General features: G+C 54.1%; 1 protein-coding gene across 1 annotated transcript in view; it reads left to right on the forward strand.

The window, feature by feature from the left end:
• LOC144258294 (butyrophilin subfamily 2 member A2-like) overlaps positions 1–19,103 on the forward strand; it is a 46,788-nt gene extending 27,685 nt beyond the window's left edge. The window contains exons 11-18 of the mRNA XM_077806765.1: positions 219–224; positions 324–350; positions 5,005–5,037; positions 5,131–5,163; positions 9,614–9,634; positions 11,609–11,629; positions 11,734–11,760; positions 18,508–19,103. Of these exons, the coding sequence (XP_077662891.1) occupies positions 219–224; positions 324–350; positions 5,005–5,037; positions 5,131–5,163; positions 9,614–9,634; positions 11,609–11,629; positions 11,734–11,760; positions 18,508–19,103 (764 nt within the window). The remainder of the gene's footprint in view (positions 1–218; positions 225–323; positions 351–5,004; positions 5,038–5,130; positions 5,164–9,613; positions 9,635–11,608; positions 11,630–11,733; positions 11,761–18,507) is intronic.
• Positions 19,104–19,873: the final 770 nt, after the last annotated feature.

The following is a 19,873-nucleotide window of genomic DNA, read 5'->3' on the forward strand; positions in this document are numbered from 1 at the left end:
GGATATAGGTTATGCAAGATTGGGTACAATAAAGCAGAAGCCCTGATTAATAATTAGGGGTCCAATCCTGCTGTCCTTACTCAGGCAAAATTCACACTGAAGCCAATGTAATTTGGGTTTAGAATGGGGTAGTTTTATCATTGATAATCTCTACTAATGGTTTATTTGTGCTTTTATTCCTTTTTCTCCCTTTTCATTCCCATTGACCCCTCCGGCAGAACAAAGTAAGCTCTGGTTTTAGTTTTTGTAGCTTAATTTTTTAGCAATTTTTCTCTTGTTGAGTTTGTGTATTTGGTGTAAATTCCCATTTCTGTTTCTTTCAGCACGTGACAAAACCCAAAGATTCACAGGTAACTAAAGCTGATACTAAGTGATGCTCAGCCCTGTTTCCCCAGGGGTATTCCCTCCCTGTTACCCTTCAGGGCGGGAGGAGTGTCAGTGACAATTCTTTAACTGCTCTGTTTCTATTTTGTAGCACCTAGTTAATGAATTGTTTATTTCACTGTGAACCATTTCTGGTAGAACGTCCAGCTAATGAACTTATCCAACCCTGCTGAATGTGATGGCAGATACTGGATGAAGAGGGAAAGGGCAGCTGGTGGCTCTAAAAAGGTTGCTGCGGTGGGGAACGAGGGAATCAAACCTCCTCCCACCAAATTTAGGGCTCCTTGACATGGAGAATTCACAGGGACGTTTGTGTGAAATAGCTAGGGTGTGGATTTAATACACAACAGCTATTGTGTACTAATGCCCCTTGTGGACACTCTTATTCCAAACTTCTGTTCTTCCAAAGTGGATTAACCTAAACCAAAGAAGAGCATTCTTAGTATGCAATGAGAGTGTCCAAACAGACAGCTAGTGCTGAGTAGCTATTCCACACTAGCTACGTTAAGGGCTTGTCTACATGGGGAAAAGCCAAAAGTTAGTTCCAAGGAGAAGAGGAGATGCATCTCATCCTGTCCAGTGGACCACAAGCCCTGACTACCCCCTCCTTGGCTGTCCAGGCTCAAACTCCCCCATGACGGCTCTACACTGCAGATGCAGACTGCAACATGAACAGCTGCTGCACCTGGGAAATCTGAGCGCAGTATAAAATGACCTGAACTTCATACAACATTAAAAGCCAGATTCTGCTATCCTTGAGCAATGGGACACTGAGCAGTCTCACGCCTCGAGTAAGTGTGGCAGAATCTGGTCCTAATACACTTATTAGCAGTAGAGTTCGGCCTAGAGTTTCCAGCTAGGCTAAGGGCCCCAGTGCTGGAAGCTGTAAAAACACATAAGAGAAGACCATAGAATCTTAGAAGATCAGGGTTGGAAGGGACTTCAGGAGGTATCTAGTCCAACCCCCTGCTCAAAGCAGGACCGATCCCCGACCAAATCATCCCAGCCAGGGCTTTGTCAAGCCTGACCTTAAAAACTTCAAAGGAAGGAGATTCCACCACCTCCCTAGGTAACGCATTCCAGTGCTTCACCACCCTCCTAGTGAAAAAGTTTTTCCTAATATCCAACCTAAATCTCCCCCCCTGCAACTTGAGACCATTACTCCTTGTCCTGTCATCTGCCACCACTGAGAACAGTCTAGATCCATCCTCTTTGGAACCACCCCTTCCCCAAAGAGCTACCAATCTAAATAGACCAGGCGGACACAGGGTGAGGGAGAGGACGGACAATTCCTCCCATTTCACAGGTGGGAAACTGAAACACGGAAAGATTCAGTGACTTATCCAAGGTCACAGGGAGAGTTTGTGACAGAGCTGCAAACTGGACCTACATCTGCTGGTTCGTAGATCAGTGCTGTAACCACAAGAGAATCTGTTCACTATTCCAATAACCAGAAGGACACTGGGCTGGAGTGAATGCAGAGGGGCAGTGACAGGGAGAGGGCTTGGGGAGCTGAGTCGCACAGTGTCAGGGGACTGTCACATAAGCTGGTCTCGTGTGCTGTGATTGGACACATGGTGCATATGTGCAAGGACCGGTTAGTGCAGGAGTAATGGGAGGGGCAGTCGGTGCTGGGAAGCCAACCGAGAGCAGTGGATTTCTGAGGAAGGAAGGTGGAGGTCGCTTGATGCTTAACAGCAGATGTAGGGCGTGCCGGGGGGGGAAGAAGACAGCAGTGTCCCCCCAGGCGTGGCCTCAGGCCCTGGGAGACTTGCTGGCTGCTCCAGCTCAGGGTCTCCAGCAGGGACCATTGATGCTGGTGCCCTACTTGCTGCCAGTAAAGATGGTGCCCTACTTGCTGCCAGTAAAGATGGTGCCCTACTTGCTGCCGGGGGGGGAGAGTCCCAGTATTGAACCAGCTGCTCCCTGGGTCTGTCTGGCTGGGTCTGACAGAGTATCGTAGTGACCCTGCTGGCTTCGTGCTGGGCTGTGGGGAGCCGGTCACTCCCCATTCAGCATCGAGTCAGCAGGGTCACTGGGATACTTTGTCAGACCCAGCCAGACAGGCCCAGGGAGCAGCCTGACGTCAGGAGAAAGCAGGCTCAGGTGAAGCTGGAGGCTGTGGGGAAGGAGGAGCCGCCTGGGAGCTGGGGTGGCTGGATACGGGGCCAGGAGCCCCAACACCATCTGCCCACTTAGAATCATAGACTATCAGGGTGGGAAGGGCCCTCAGGAGGTGTCTAGTGCAACCCCCTGCTTAAAGCAGGACCAACCCCAACTAAATTCTCCCAGGGGATCCTGCCCATCCGTTCCCTGAGGGAGTCAAAGTCTGCTTTTCTGAAGTCCAGGGTCCGTATTCTGCTGCTCTCCTTTCTTCCTTTTGTGAGGATCCTGAACTCGACCATCTCATGGTCACTCCTGCCCAGGTTGCCACCCACTTCTACTTCCCCTACCCATTCTTCCCGGTTTGTGAGCAGCAGGTCAAGAGGAGAACGGCCCCTGGTTGGTTCCTCCAGCACTTGCACCAGGAAATTGTCCCCAATCCTCTCCAAAAACTGCCTGGATTGTCTGTGCCCCGCTGGATTGCTCTCCCAGTGTTCAGTTGCTCCTGGTGCTCACCTGTGGGTCACCATTGGGTCAGATCCTGCTGTGAGGGTCCCACGCAGACAGACTGGAGAGAGCGAGGCTCTGTCTGCATGGGGAATAGGCAGCAGTTCTGTTAAATGGGCACCAGTTTTACAGACTCATCATAAGATGGTACCCTTGTCGTCCCCCCCCCCCCTTCAGCTGGCTCAGGGTGGCCTGGCAAGCACCCTCCCTCAGTTTCCCCTCTTGAACACTCCTTAAGTTACTCCACACACCCCAAAAGGTGGGACACAAAAGTGCCCTGCTGGGGTCTACTTGATACGAGTCCAAATAAACCAGAAAATAAAATCTCTTCCTTCTCTGGGCTCCAGCCACTGGCTTTCACTCTAACTCCTCAAGTCAGGAGCCCTCAGCCCTCCTTCGCAGAGCTGGGTTCAGTTCAGACTGTAGCTTCCTTCTCTATAGGCACTTTCCCCAGCCGGGAGCAGCTCTCCAGCCTTCAGTCCTGCTGCGGCTGCCACTGCTAGGAGCTCTTAATTCTCCCTGAGGGGAACCCCTCTCTCTAGGAGCCCACCTTCCAAGCCCCTTGCTCTGGTGAGCTTCTCCCAACCAGCTCTCCTGGGAGCTCTTCTGGTAGCATCTTTGTGTCTCTAGGGTCCCTTCAGCTGAACCCTAGTAATCCTTTATTAGGCTTGTTAGCTAATTAGCTGCCAACCGGCCACCTAGGGTGGGTCTGAGTCGGCTCCTTCTCCCTTATAGGAACCGCTCAATGAGCTAGCCCGCATTACGCTCATATTTTGCTGAGCATGTCTGAGCTCAGTTCAGGTCAATTCCTCGCCTACTTGGAGCTAAATGCAATCAGCTACTTCCACAGGGAGATGGGAGAGTCACACAGGGGTCACTACAGCAGTGCTCAAACCAATTTAAGTCAACCCAGTGTACTTTCCTCGTGTAGACAAGCCCAGAGGCCCTCATGAGTGGAGCAGGCTCTGCAGGGAGCTTTGCACTCATCACCCTGCTTGTCTCTGTTGGAGTGAGAGTCGCTTAATAAAGATTTGTTCGACCCATCTGCTTAGTAAGGCAAAACACTCACCACGTGGTTATCAGTTACTTATAAGTAATTGCTCATTAGGATGGTCTCATCAGTCTCCTCCAGCACCGGACAGTACAGCTTTAACCTCCCTTTGTTATACAATTTTTATCTTTTTGTTCTCTTCACTTATACATACATATTAGTCTCATTTCCATGTTAACTCTCCTCCCCAGCATTAGGTGTCATAAAGACCAGGGGCAGGTACTCCTCTCAAAGTCAGGAGCTGGCCTACGATGAAGCCAACCAGACCCTGCCTCTGACTCAACCCAGGTCAATGCCCCATTCCCATCGCTCTCTTCCCTCCCCTATCCCCCCCCATTGAATTGTGGGAAAGGGGTGAGCGTGAGCCCACCCCTATCAGAAGGCCCCTCCTCCAGCCTAAGGGGAGGAGCCACTAAACCTAGGGTTCAACTAATCAGTGGGACAACCAATAATTAAACAGGGACAGTAAGGAGGGTCAGAGGTTCAAAATCAGGGATGCAGAGGGGGACATCAAGCAGAGAATCCCAGACAGTGCCCACTGCTCCTCAAAGGTCCGCCATCTCCAAAGTCAGGAGCTGGGGCCTTTCAGGAGATAGGCTCAGAGGGCAGCAGAAAGGGAACTGGATAAACAGAGACCTTCTCTCCTCCCTTCCCACGACAGCCAGATCTGATGTGAGTGGATCTGGGGCTCAAGAAGCAGGGATGGCTGCCATGGCCCAAAGAGTGCATAGCATAGGGGACAGGTTGAGTCATCCACTACTGCAGTTCGGTCTCGGGCAGCAGGGATGCTGAGTTCAGGGACCTCCACAGACAGACAGATCTGTATGACCCACGTGTCTGGCTATGTGTTCTTGTTTCTCTATTTCATAAGTACAGCCGAGCTGCATTAAACAGTAATAGGAACTTCTTCATCAGTTTGATGGAATGAAATCTCACCTCTCCCTCTTTTCTCCCCCTAGAGACCCTGCAATCTGAACTGGGGAGAGAGAAAGGTCAGTGTCTGGTTCCGTTACATTAACTGACATGAGGCTTATTCTCAAATACAACAGGGTGAAATCTCACCTCTTTCCCTTTTCTCCCTCTAGAGACCCTGGAATCTGAACTGGAGAGACAGAAAGGTCGGTGTGTGGGAACAGTGCCGTGGGTTAAAGGTTATATGTGACTGGTTCCCAAAAATGTGGCTCAGTGTAAAGATCTTCATAGGGACATGGCTGGGCCTGGAGGGCCCATGGGAAGTGATGGCTCGGGCTGCGGCTTTGGGGCTGTGTGGACTGCAGTGGGGACATGGCAGAGCAATGGGAAACGGTGATGGGTGGGAAATCAGCAAACCCTCATTTCAGTAGGGGTTGTGGGGGAAGGCATTTGCACAGAGACAAGTCTGATGGGGTGGGAGGGGGCTACACGTGTGATCTGGAGAAAGTGCAAAACACGCATTACAAATAACCTACTAGTGTTTGAAGGAGCCCAAGCGGTGAGATTAGGGCTGCTCATGCTGACACAGACAGGTTCTTAAGGGGAAGGGGCCAATTGTCCTAATAAACCCCATGGAAATGATAGAAACAGCACCCTGAGCCTAGGGCCTGAGTAGCCCTAGACCAGCCAGGCCAGGGTCATTGCTGGTGACTGAGACTTGTCCAGTGTTTAGCAGGATCCCTCCCATATTCTGGCCCTTCTGTGGCCATGTAAAGAGGGAAGGGGCAGGATTTCACCCTAAGTGACCATGGGCTGTGTTTCTTTGTTTTGGTATCCAGGAGGCATTTTGTATTGGGGCGGGGAGGGAAGGGGGAATGTATTACCTCTCCCTTTCCCGTTTTAGCATGAAGAGGGGTTACTCAATATTTGGATAGAGGTGTGAGGGAATTGAATTCGCTGTTCCTCACCCCAGCAACCTTTAATTTCAGGTAGCTGCCTCACTGGCTCCCCCAATATCTGCCATTGCCCCACTGTCCCCCACCCCAGTATCTGCCCTTGCATCCAGCTATGACAGAGAAGCACATGACCTGGATGCTTCTGCTAAAATGATCAGCACTAAGATAAGAAAAGTCACTCATTAGTGTCAGCATCCCAACCCCACTGTGATGAGTGTGAGCGGCAAACAGCGCTGGTTGCAGATCTCCCTGGGTTGGGGCACTGCTTACACCCAGGTCACTTGCAGAATGCTACCTTCATACCCAGAAAGGCTGCACACTTATTAATACATGGCGGGGGAGATTTTCACCCCCACTTCAATCCTTTATGTGCAGTAAAAAGACCAGAGCAGTGTAAAAGGGCTCCAGAAGGCTTGGATCCAACTGCGGGAGGCACTGCAGAGAACCCACTTGAAAGCCCGATTGTACGGGTGTATGGGAGATGGGACTGGGAACAGGAGGGGTATTCGGGGCGAGGGCCACAGCACACAGTGAAAGGCTGCCATAACTGAAGGCATATGCTAAGCCACAAAAATACCCAATAAGAGCGCTTACATGGTGCATTGTACCCATAAAACAAGAGTGGTTTAAATTCCCACCTTACCTTACACTGGTGTAATCTTCCCCTGCAGAGAAGCCTCGAGTTAAACTGGGGGCTGCTTTGGCATCCAGAGCACCCAGGATCAGGAGGATGTGGGTGGGGTGACATGCCCCTGGGCTGCAGGTTCCAAGCACAGAATCTCACCCTAAGAGTTTAAACCACGGAGCACAATTATGTGGCAATTCTTTAACTAGAGGGTTGCAGACTTCATTGCTTACATAGGCCCAGGGGAGTATCCAGCTGGGCTCCTCGGCCCCCCCACTTCAACTGGGTCCCGCTCCCTCTGCCCCCAATTCTGGCCAGAATCCCATTGATTTTGGAGAAAAGCAGAAAACTGGAAAAACTAATTTCCATTAAAATCAGGCTTTTCTGATTTTCACCCAAATAAATCACTAGGGTTCGGACCAGAGTAGGGAGATGAGGGGCCTGGCTGGAATACAGAGGTGAGGAGCCCAGCTGGTAGAGGCTGGCTAAATAGGAGACAAGAAGTCCAGCGGGGGGGACTGACTGGAGTGGGGATGAGGGGCCTGCTAACGCTAACTCTAACCTCATCCTCACCTTAAACCCCTAACCTTAACCCTAAAGTCACTGCCTCATCCTGTATCTTGGGGGATCAAACAAACAGTGATTTTAGTGGAAATCAGGCTTCTACAGATTTCCAGTTTTTACCAAAACCATGAGGATTCTGCCTATTGATTCCTAAAACATGCCCAGAAATGCTGGATCTGATGGGATGTTTTTTTCAAAAGTTATTCTATCACAGACAGAAATGCCATCGAGTTCAATGTGGGGCCTTGCTTCACTCAGCCAAAAGGGAAAGGAAACAGCCATTTTTACTCAGCATTTCAGCTGCACTAGTCATTGAGTCCCCAGTATCATGCTGGCAGTGGGAATAGCTAGGCTTATGTAAGCGGGGGTGTCAAGGTTCCTTCCCCACTCTGAACTCTAGGGTACAGATGTGGGGATCTGCATGAAAACCCCCTAAGCTTATTTTTACCTGCTTAGGTTAAAACTTCCCCAAGGTACAAACTATTTTACCTTTTGCCCTTGGACTTTATTGCTGCCTCCATCAAGCATCTAACAAATATATAACAGAGAAAGAGCCCGCTTGGAAACATCTTTCCCCCCCAAAATCCTCCCCAAGCCCTACACCCCCTTTCCCGGGGAAGGTTTGATAAAAATCCTCACCAATTTGCATAGGTGAACACAGACCCAGACCCTTGGATCTTAAGAACAATGAAAAAGCAATCAGGTTCTTAAAAGAAGAATTTCAATTGACGAAAAAAAGTAAAGGAGTCACCTCTGTAAACTCAGGATGGCAAATACCTTACAGGGTAATCAGATTCAAAACATAGAGAATCCCTCTAGGCAAAACCTTAAGTTACAAAAAAGATACACAGACAGAAATAGTCATTCTATTCAGCACAGCTATTTTCTCAGCCATTTAAAGAAATCATAATCTAACGCATACCTAGCTAGATTACTCACTAAGTTCTAAGACTCCATTCCTTTTTCTGTTCCCGGCAAAAGCATCACACAGACAGAAACAGACCCTTTGTTTTTCTCCCTCCTCCCAGCTTTTGAAAGTATCTTGTCTCCTCATTGGTCATTTTGGTCAGGTGCCAGCGAGGTTACCTTTAGCCTCTTAACCCTTTACAGGTGAGAGGATTTTTCCTCTGGCCAGGAGGGATTTTAAAGGTGTTTACCCTTCCCTTTATATTTATGACAGGGGGAATGGTCCTGCTATTGTGGGGAACTTTCCTGCCTTATACACGACCCTGGTGAAGTGGGCTATGAAAAGGATCTGAGTCCTCGCTCCCACTTCCTTACCCAGAGGCCTCCCTGCCCTGGAGGACTCCCCTTCCGCTCTCCTGTGTGGCAGAGTCCTCGTAACCCCAACAAGGCTGGGCCCGGATTCCTGGGGGGCTCGACCCCCAACCCTGCTGTGGTCACTTAGAACAGGAGCTAGGGTGTCCCCACTCCGGGGGGCTCTCTCTGCCCTGGGCAGTTCTCCGACCCACTGACTTGATAATTCCATACCGTTCAAAGCAAATACAATTTATTAAACAGCAACTAATAAAAAAAAAAAAAAGGGAAAATGGGAAAGGTTAAAGGAAAACCTGTCACTCCGCTCTGTGGCACGGGGACATCACAGCCAGCCATCTCTGGGTTGCAAGGCCAGTTCACAGTCTGTTCTTCACACATCCCAGGCCTCCTGCCCAGGCCCTGGCTTTGCTGCAGGTCGACACATGCTCTGGCGGTGGCCACCCGCCCCTGGGTGGTGGCAGCCTTCTTCCCAGCATCACCCCTGCCCTGCAAGGCCTCTTGGCTGGGGGCATCTTCCTGCGCTGGGCCCACAGCCCAGGGTCCCCCTCGTTCTCCCCAGCTGCTCACTGCACCCGGCTCTGGACTGCTCCAGCTCCAATGCAACTCCCTGGGCTGCTTTTCCAGCCCCTCTGGCTCCGGTCAGCACATCTCTGCTCCCCAGCTATTCTTCGGCTCCTGCCCTCTCCTTAGCTTAGCCCCACGCTAGCCCAGGTAGTTCCAGCTCACAGGAAGGATGGGACCCGCTGTCCTGGTGACTCCTTCATTGGCCTGCCCGCCCTGTCATAGAATCTCAGGGTTGGAAGGGACCTCAGGAGGTCATCTAGTCCAACCCCCTGCTCAAAGCGGGACCGATCCCCAACATCCCTAAATGGCCCCCTCAGGGATGGAACTCACAACCCTGGTTTAGCAGGCCAATGCTCAAACCACTGAGCTCTCCCTCCCCAGGCTGACCTGTTGCGCCGACCCCTCCTCATTGTCCCTGGGAACTGTTAGTCTCAGGATCTCGATTTCTCATTGGACTTTCCCCCTTTTTTTGCGGGGGGGGGGGTTCTGGGAGAGGGCCAACCAAAAACCCCCATTACGTTTTAGTAAGGGTCCAACAGTCCCCTTACGCAGAGCACTCTTGGGTGTATTCCACTTCCTACCAGTTGGACAAAAAAATATTCCGATGAGTTTGCAATAACTGAAGTTAAATTTTCTACTGTGTAATACATCTGTCTTATTGACTTTCAGAGGCACACCTTGCAGAGAAAGGTAAGGTCCCTTTGTTCACTGCGGGGACTTTGAAAAATGGAGTTCACTGAGACTTTGCACCAGGTTTCATAGACCTCCAGGGGAGCTATTCAGAACTCTCCCTATGAACAGAAAGTCAGTTTAGCGTGTGCCGTGTGCAGAGATGCTCTGCCCCTTGTCCCTCGCAGTCAGGACACGGACTGAACAGACCCAAGCCCCACTCACAGGGGATTTATCACTCCCACGCAGCCCGGGGAGGGAGCAGGTTTGGGTTCACTCTGCTGTCCGGGTAGCCAGCACGATTGTTAAATGGTGGCACTGATGCGCCGTTTCGGCCATCGCTGTGGTCACTCCGCTCGTATGCTCTGCCCCTTCCCCACCCTGTGTCTGTCTTGTTTGGTTAGACTGAGCATTTTGGGGCAGGGACTGGCGGCTGTGCAGTGCCCGGCACTGGCCTAGGCTGGCCGGTGAGGTCTAAGCACAGCCATAACATAGAGAGGGGCACACGCTTTGTTGCTCAGGTAGGCTGAGCTGTACACCCAGGCGAGCCCTCCGTCCTACTGCGGCCAGGTCCTTCACACACACCCCGGGCAGCTCCATTTCCATTTTTCTGATTCTCACCAAAATCAATAGGGTTCTGACTGGGGGAGGAGGGGAGTGGTGGAGTGAGGTGTCTGGCTGCATGGGGGCTGGCTGGATTGGGGACAAGATACCTGGCTGGACGGGGATGGCTGGAGCGGGATGAAGGGCCCACCCTAAGCCCTCACCCTAAACCCTGAGGTCACTGCCCCACACTGGATCCTGAGGGAATCAAATGGTGATTTTAGTGGAAATCAGGCTGTACCAGTGTTCCAATTTTTACCAAAAATCAGGAGGTTTCTGCCCACTGATGCCTAGACAACACCCTGAAGCCTTGGCACTGATGGGATGTGTTTTAACTTTCAGAAGTTATCACGTTACAGACCAACAGAAACACCACTGAGCTGAGTGTGGGGCTTCACTTCCCTCAGCCAGTAATAATCGTTTGTTTTCATAGGAGCCGGGGATCATTATCTAGACAGGCCTTTAAATGTGTTTTCACTAGTGCCCCAATTCAGCAGGGTAATTAAGCACGTGCTGCTTTTTAAGCCATGAGTCAGTCCATCCCCATTCAACATGTGCTTAAGTGTTTTGCTGAATCAGGCTCTAAAACAGAAGCTTTTCAGAACACATGAATTGTTGCCAGAGCAAATCGGACTCAGGCTAAGCTAGTCTGGGATCCTGCTTCTTACAGTGGCCGGCACTTGCTGTTTCAGGGGAAGGTACGTGAAACCCCCCGAATGCCCGATGGACTAACCTGCCCCCAGGGAAAGTTCCTTCCTGACCCCCATCAGTTAGCGTTTGCCTTGTGCCCTGAAGCAGGAGGAGGTTTCTCTCCCTTAGAGAATGCTTGTGTTTTTGAGAACGGTCACAACTCTGGCTATTTGCATTTCCATATCAATGCCTGGGCCTTTTTGAATCCTTTGTCCATTTGGGTTTTTTTTCCTTTGCTTGCCTGTTTTGCTTTTAATCCTACCCAGTGTAAATCTTCATCTTCTCTTTAGCCATGTAAATGTCCTTTTGTTTTACTGCTTAGCCTCAGTGCTATCTTGTGGTAAGGAATTTCACAGGCTTATTATGCATCATATAAAATACCGTTTCCTCTTATAGTTTGAGATTTGCTGCCTTTCAGTGTATTTGAGTACCCTCTTGTACATACACGTCACCTGATGTACTTTTCTTCTTTCTGCTGACTTCACAGGGCTAACAACCTCTTGCAGCTGGCCAGGATGGGGTTACTGTATTTCTCCCTTTGCTGATTCCTTTGTTGCCCAGGAGGTGCCAGGCTCTGGTTGCTGATGTAGCCTCCTGGCTCACTCTGAGGATTTTAACTTCTCTGCTTTAAAGTATTTTTGACTCGCTTTCCTTCTTCAACATAATGCGATACTGACCTGTTTCTCTGTGTTTGATTTTTAGCCAAACTCGAGGCTGAGATCAGTAAGTTCCATTCCCCCCAGTATCACCCTTGTGTGACATTGTTTCCTGTTCAGTGTGTCTGTGTTCATGGGCATTCTCACCCCTCTGTCTGTGTTTGGTTACAGGGTGGAGAAGCGCCCAGATCTACGCAGGTACGGTACATGTTGCTGATATTTTATCCATGGTGAGACCCACCTCCCCCTGGGAGCGCTCTGCTCCTTTCCCAACAGAACATTTCCCTATGACAGTCAATAGGCTAGAAACAGCAATGTCACGGGGAGCAGATTACACCCCAGGTTTCTTGCAGGGCAGGGATACGCCCCCTTGGGAAAGTGCTGATTATGAGGTAATACTGCCTGCTGTCACTTTTCCAGGGTGGTACCTGGGTTCTGCAGGCTGGACATTCTTATCTGCCCATAATTACATAGAAGATCAGGGTTGGAAGGGCCTCAGGAGGTCACCTAGTCCCACCCCCTGCTCAAAGCAGGACCAACCCCAACTAAATCATCCCAGCCAGGGCTTTGTCAAGCCGGGCCTTAAAAACCTCTAAGGAAGGAGATTCCACCACCTCGCTAGGTAACCCATTCCAGTGCTTCACCACCCTCCTGAGAAAAAGTGTTTCCTAATATCCAACCTAAATCTCCCCCACTGCAACTTGAGACCATTACTCCTCGTTCTGTCATCTGCTACCACTGAGAACAGTCTAGAGCCATCCTCTTTGGAACCCCCTTTCAGGCAAAAGCAGCTATCAAATCCCCCCTCATTCTTCTCTTCTGCAGACTAAACATCCCCAGTTCCCTCAGCCTCTCCTCGTAAGTCATGTGTTCCAGTCCCCTCATCATTTTCGTTGCCCTCTGCTGGACTCTTTACAAATCCTTCTTGTAGTGTGGGGCCCAAAACTGGACACAGTACTCCAGACGAGGCCTCACCAGTGTCGAATAGAGGGGGACGATCACCTCCCTCGATCTGCTGGCAATGCCCCTACTTATACATCCCAAAATGCCATTGGCCTTCTTGGCAACAAGGGCACACTGCTGACTCATCTCCAGCTTCTCGTCCACTGTCACCCCTAGATCTTTTTCTGCAGAACTGCTGCCGAGCCATTCGGTCCCTAGTCTGTAGCGGTGCATTGGATTCTTCGGTCCTAAGGGCAGGACTCTGCACTTGTCCTTCTTGAACCTCCTCAGATTTCTTTTGGCCCAATCCTCCAATTTGTCTAGGTCCCTCTGGACCCTGTCCCTCCCCTCCCCTCAATTTGCATTGAACTACTCAGCTGTCTTCCCAACAGCAGGGTTTCCATGCTCAGACTGAGCTTTAGCCCCCAGTTTCCTTCTAGTGTAACAGGACCAGTAGAAGGCTGTTCAGAAGGAAGACCTGTCCCCACTCCAAGGGCAGACATTTTTTTATAACCAGTTTAGGACACTCCCCGTACAGTTACAAAAAAGTGTGCCCACACGGCAGCTCTTCTGCCACACAACTGTGGCTGAGCTGTGAGTGTGTGTTTGTACCCAGCATGCTGCCAGACCGCGTGCGTCTCCCGGCGCACGCTGGGAGAATCCAGGCCGCCAGACCGCGTGCGTCTCCCGGCGCACGCTGGGGGAGTCCAGGCCGCCAGACCGCGTGCGTCTCCCGGCGCACGCTGGGGGAGTCCAGGCCGCCGGACCGCGTGCGTCTCCCGGCGCACGCTGGGGGAGTCCAGGCCGCCGGACCGCGCGCGTCTCCCGGCGCACGCTGGGGGAGTCCAGGCCGCCGGACCGCGCGCGTCTCCCGGCGCACGCTGGGAGAATCCAGGCCGCCAGACCGCGCGCGTCTCCCGGCGCACGCTGGGGGAGTCCAGGCCGCCGGACCGCGCGCGTCTCCCGGCGCACGCTGGGGGAGTCCAGGCCGCCGGACCGCGCGCGTCTCCCGGCGCACGCTGGGGGAGTCCAGGCCGCCGGACCGCGCGCGTCTCCCGGCGCACGCTGGGGGAGTCCAGGCCGCCGGACCGCGCGCGTCTCCCGGCGCACGCTGGGGGAGTCCAGGCCGCCGGACCGCGCGCGTCTCCCGGCGCACGCTGGGGGAGTCCAGGCCGCCGGACCGCGCGCGTCTCCCGGCGCACGCTGGGGGAGTCCAGGCCGCCGGACCGCGCGCGTCTCCCGGCGCACGCTGGGGGAGTCCAGGCCGCCGGACCGCGCGCGTCTCCCGGCGCACGCTGGGGGAGTCCAGGCCGCCGGACCGCGCGCGTCTCCCGGCGCACGCTGGGGGAGTCCAGGCCGCCGGACCGCGTGCGTCTCCCGGGGCACGCTGGGGGAGTCCAGGCCGCCGGACCGCGCGCGTCTCCCGGCGCACGCTGGGGGAGTCCAGGCAGTTCCAGGGGGGATTAGAGACCCTAAGGGACATGCACACACCTTGCAGCACCACTGGCCCAGGGCTCCGTGTACTCTGGGGTATCCTACCACACACAGCTGGAAGGGAGGGGGGCACTGGGGTCAGTTACACAAACAGAGGGGGGGTTCCTGTTGCAGTTGCCCCCTCTGAGGTGCAACATCTGCCGGCTCCACATACACCCCCTGTCTCTTCACCCTAAGCAGTGTGGTCCCAGCCCACCCTGGGAGAGGACACCAGCCCTCTCAGGCTTCTCTTCCTCTCCCTGCCCTGGGCACCAGCCTTGGCAAGCAGGACCTGGCACCAGATCCACCCCACTGCCGTCCGGCAGTTAAACCTCACGGCTGGTACGTCCACGGTGGTGACTGGGCCCTAGCGGCCCTGAGCTCCTCGTCTCCCGATTACTGGTCCGCTCTGGAGCTAGAGCTCCCTTTGAGCAGTTAACGCCACCCCACAGCTTCCCCCCTCCCCGGCCCCCGCCCCACTACAGCCACTGACAAACCCAGGACTTTTAACATCCTGCACGGGCTCACAGATTTCCCAGGACAATGACCTGAACAACGGGGTGATCCCATGAAAACCTGGACAGGTGGCAACCCCAGGTCCAGTCCACACAACCCAGGAACACCCGGCTGAGCCGTACTGGTAATGACCCTACTTATACCTGGCAGGGACGCTGAGCTACCAGCTGCTGTGATCAGTAACACTGTTAACGCCAGCCCCCGGGGCCCTGGGCCCAGCACCAGAGCTGTAACCTAGTTGGAAGGGACGCTGAGAGCTCGCCTAGTCCAGCTCCCTGTACTGGGGCAGGACCTAGGCCATCCCCGACAGGCCTTTGGCCAACCTGTTCTTACGGTCTGTCGGTGATGGGGAGGGAGAGCTCAGTGGTTTGAGCTTTGGCCTGCTAAACCCAGGGTTGTGAGTTCAATCCTTGAGGGGGCCATTTAGGGATCGGGGCCAAAAACTGGGGCTTGAGCAGGGGGTTGGACTAGATGACCTCCTGAGGGCCCTTCCACCCCGAGAGTCTATGATTCCCTGGGAGCTGGGTCCAGAGCTTCACTGCCCTGAGCGTGGGAAAGTGTTTCCTAATCTCCAGCCTCCGCCTCCCTTGCTGAAGATTGTGCCCAGTGCCCTCGCCCTTCCCACTGGGGGGGTGTCACCAGGCTGGTTTGGCGGGGGCGGGCGGTGATGGGAGCTGAGACCTTTCACTTCCCAGTCACCTATCTCAGTCCAGCCTGAGTCCAGTTCTTTGTGGACAGGTGCTCACCTCATAACTCACATTACTGGCAACCTCACTGGCCGCCTCCATGGGGAGACCGAGGCCTGCGTGGGCCGCAGGGACGATCCCTCCCCAGGGAGAGGTTCCGGCAGGGGTCAGGGCCGAGCCCCATGGGGGGCTCACACAGCCGCTGTGATGTCCTTGCACACTCAATACATGGAGCTCCAGCTGCCAGGTTGTAAGCACCACCTCTTGAAGCAACACGTGGGGCGGCGGGGGGCATGTGGGGGTCAAGTGGCCCCCCTCCCGCCCCCAGATCGGCCTGCTGCGGGGAGAGGGAGGAGTTCCCTTCTCCCGCCGGGCCTGCCCCCCAGCACGCTCGGCCCCTGGCCCTGGCGGTGGAGAGCAGAAGGTGCTGGACCAGCTGCTCCTGATGCCGTTGCTCACGGATGCCTGCACCATGCAGCGAGCATAGTGGCTTCCTGAGAGAGCCTGGCTGGGGCGGCGGGAATGACCGAGCTCTCCCCCTGCCCCCACAGGTAACAGGGGAGAAGAGACAGGGGGCAGGGGGAGAGCTCGGTCATTCCCGCCCGGGCAGGAAGGGGCAGCCCGGGGCTGAGCTCAGGGGAGAAGAGACATGGGGTGGCCACGTGGCCTCCCCTTGAGACGGGGCCCCCAGTATGGGGAGGCAGGCGTCATCGGGCCCCAGCACCGAACTCACTGACGCTGCCCCGAGGCCCCCTCTCCTCCAGAGGTAGGGTGAGGGGGTTATTACCAGATCCAGCACCTCATCCCAGGGGCATCTTTGTATTTGCTGGGTGTGCAGAGCTCTCCGGGTGGAGACACTTTTCACGCTGACCTAGGAATCTCTGCCGGGAGGCCCCCGTGCCCAGGAGGCCAAGGGCTCTCACTCCCCTGCCCGGGGCAGGGTGAAGGGAGGGACCCCGGGGCTGCCATAGGCCAGAGATCTGCACGGAGGGGGCTCACACACGCTGTTGGCAAAGCCAGGGCGCCTAGATCCTCGGGGGGGAGCAAGGGAGGTTGTTATTATGGAGCCTGGTTGTGACTCCAGAGCTAAGGCCAGGAGATGCTTCCCATATTAACCCCGATCATCCCGCCTCACTCCTTCCCTCCTATAATGTCTCCTTAGCGCTTTCCAGCCTGGGGAAAATCTCTGGATGTTTTAGGCCAATCTGGCTGAGTGCAGGGAGAAAATCAAGCGCTCGGCTTTGAGCAAAGCCTCGTGTTTTGAACACAAAGGGTTCATCTCCACAACCCGCGGCAGGGACTCTCAGAGCTGGGGCGACAGACCTGGGCTCCCGATATGGCGGTAATGTGAGGGGTGTAGGCTGCTAACTAACACTGGGGGTTCACCAAAGCATGCGAAGTGAGATCTTACATGAAAGCCAGCCTGAGCCCAAACGTCTACACAGCGATCTTGAGCCCCATGAGCCCAAGCCTGTCAACCCAGGTGATAACCACGGGGAGTCCTTGTGGCACCTTAGAGACTAACCGATTTATTTGGGCACAAGCTTTCGTGGGTAAAACCCACTTCATCCAATGCATGGAGTGGAAAATACAGTGGGAAGAGATCTATACACAGTACATGAAAAGATGGGAGTTGCCTTACCCATTCCAATGAGACAATTCAATTGAAGCGGGCTAAATTCACTGCCCTGGGCAGTGTAGATGAAACTGGCTGCAGAGTCTTGGTGGGAAAGTTCCCAGCGTGACAGGCGAGGGGCGGGCCTGGCCGCTTGTGGTGACGGTAGGTCCAGCTGGCATGGAGAGTCCCACTTCCCCCCCGGAACAGGGCTGCCTGACCAGTGTGTGGGGAGAGGGCCCTGACCTGCTCTTCGTCGTCACACGGTCTGGTCTGTGCTCAGACTGGAACCAGTCACCTGGCGGTGATCCCTTCAGCGTGCCAGGCCCCAAGAACCCACACAGTTGCCCGTGGCCTCCAAAGCGCCAAGACTGGGCCAGCGGCACCAGCGATCTCTGACTCCCTCCAATCCAGCCCAGCCAGATCGCGGCCGGAGGCTTGTTCTGGGCCCTTTCAGGGCTCCCTGCTTGCCGTGCGTATTCGTGGGGACACAGGCAGCCTTTGCAAAACGAGGGGGCCACGCTGCAGAGTCTGGGAGCCCTCAGGCCAGCACAGAGACGTGCCGGTGAAAGCAAGTGTCCATTGAGTACAGCCCAGAGCCCACCAAGCTGTAGTGAACCCCATGTTCAGGCTCTGTCTGACCTCCTTAGTCCGTTCCCAGGTCAAAGAACTGTCAGCTTCCTCCAGAAGCCAACACTTTATCCCCCCACCTCACACCTTCACTCCTTTGTTCTTGAGCTGGGGTCTGCTCAGCTTCCCTGCGAGCGGTGGGAAAATCCATCTGCCCCTGGGTCCTTGGGTGTTAGGTGTCAATGTCCTGGTTTTCCATTGTTTTCTCTGATTTTCCATTGATACGGGGAGAGCCTCAGCCAGTCCTTTTCAATGGCCCCGTCAGGCTCAGACAGCCGGGTGACACACGCCTCCTGTGTCTCGCAACTCAGTCCTTTCTCCCCCGCTGGGTAGTCATGGAGAATACAGGGGAAAGTGAGGCACAGATGGGAGTTACAACAATATTACAGGTCTCAGAGGAGCAGCCGTGTTAGTCTGTATCCGCAAAAAGAAAAGGAGGACTTGTGGCACCTTAGAGACGAATCGATTTATTTGAGCATGAGCTTTCGTGAGCTGCAGCATGGCATCCGAGGAAGTGAGCTGTAGCCCACGAAAGCTTATGCTCAAATAAATTAGTTCGTCTCTAAGGTGCCACAAGTCCTCCTTTTCTTTTGACCTGGTCACGGTAACAAACCAACCACACACGGCCTGAAGCAACGGAGATTCCTTGGGGCCTGGCTGTCTCTCACCCTCGCCCCCACCACCCCTGGAGCATGCTCCTCCTGACCTCCCTTGGCACCTGCCCCTCTCTTCGCCCCCTGCCTCCTGCAGCTTGGCCCTTCCCTCACCTCCCTCTGTCCGCCTAAGACCTGCCCCTCTCCTCACCCCAATCTGCCCCCTTGCAGCTGAACGTCTCCTCACCTTCCCTCTGCCTCCGATTTACCCCTCTCCTCTTCTCCTCCCACACTGTGGCCCCCTTCCCCTGCCCCTCAGGTGCTAGCCCCTTCCCTCCTCTGCTGCCCCCAATGCCTGCCCTCCCGCCACCTCTGCCCCATCGTTCCCCTCAAGTTCTCTCTTCGGAGGAGGCCCTGCCCTCCCCTTAATGCGCAGCAACCCCGCAACACTGAGTCATGGGAACTCGAGTTAATTTCCCTTTGATCCCAGTGACCAGCCCAGCACTGACTGTGACTTTCTCCCCAGTGGATGTGACTCTGGATCCCGACACAGCAAATCCCTACCTCGTCCTGTCCGAGGATCGGAGACGGGTGCGACACAGAGACGAGCACCAGGATCTGCCTGACAATCCTGAGAGATTTGATACTATGGCGGTTGTCCTGGGTGCTGAGGGATTCACGGGCGGGAGGCGTTACTGGGAGGTGGAGGTCGGAGACAAAAATGTCTGGTCTCTGGGGGTCTGTAGGGAAAATTTGAGCAGGAAGGGGCATATTCTATTTGTACCTGCGAATGGATACTGGACAATATGGCAGGAGGGTGATCAATTAAGGGCCAACACCTCCCCCCCGACTCCCCTCCCCGTGAGTGTCAGGCCCAGCCAGGTGGGGATTTTCCTGGACTATGAGGCGGGCGAGGTCTCGTTTTACAATGTGACTGACAAGTCCCATCTCTTCACTTTCCCTGACAGCATCTCTGGGACGCTCCGCCCTTATTTCAATCCTGAATACAATAAAGGGGGTACAAATATGTCTCCCCTGATCATCTGCCCAGGCCCAGCTCAGGCCAAAGGGAGTATCTGTCCCTGACAGTGACACCCGCAGCAGAGACTGTCCCCTCCCAGCACTGACCAGCCCCCAGGCCTGTTCCCCTGGGGGTAAAGGGCATTACCTGCCTTTCTCCTGCCATCCCCTCCCCTTTCAGTTCTCAGCATCAGCTGGGGAAGGGGAGGGGGCAGAGAAGTGGATGGGGGATAGGATTGCCAGCCCCCCCAGGATTGTCATGCAGTCTCCGGGAATTAAAGATTAATCTTTAATTAAAGATTATATCACGTGATGAAACCTCCAGGAATATGTCCAACCAATATTGGCAACCAAGCAACCCTAGAGGGGGAGGTGGCTGCAGGGGCAGAGGGGTGTATGGGTGCCAATCTCATGGGTGGCTGCTTTGGCCAAGGGTGGGGAGGAGGCTGCAGCAGCAGGAAGGGAAGAGCCCAGATCACAAGATGTGCGGGGTGGGGGAGATGAGAGAGGTCTATAAAATCATGCCTGGTGTGGAGAAAGTAAATAAGGAAGTGTCATTTACTCCTTCTCGTAACACAAGGACTGGGGGTCACCAAATGAAATTAAGAGGCAGCAGGTTTAAAACAAAGAAAAGGAAGTAGTTCTTCACACAACACAGTCAACTTGTGGAACTCCTTGCCAGAGGATGTTGTGAAGGTCAAGGCTATAACAGGGTTAAAAAAGAACTAGACAAATTCATGGAGGATAGGTCCATCAATGGCTATTAGCCAGGTTGGGCAGGGAGGGTGTCCCTAGCCTATGTTTGTCAGAAGCTGGGAATGGGAGAGAGAGGAGGG

The sequence above is a fragment of the Eretmochelys imbricata genome, chromosome 28, assembly GCF_965152235.1.
Source record: "Eretmochelys imbricata isolate rEreImb1 chromosome 28, rEreImb1.hap1, whole genome shotgun sequence".
NCBI lineage: Eukaryota > Metazoa > Chordata > Testudines > Cheloniidae > Eretmochelys > Eretmochelys imbricata.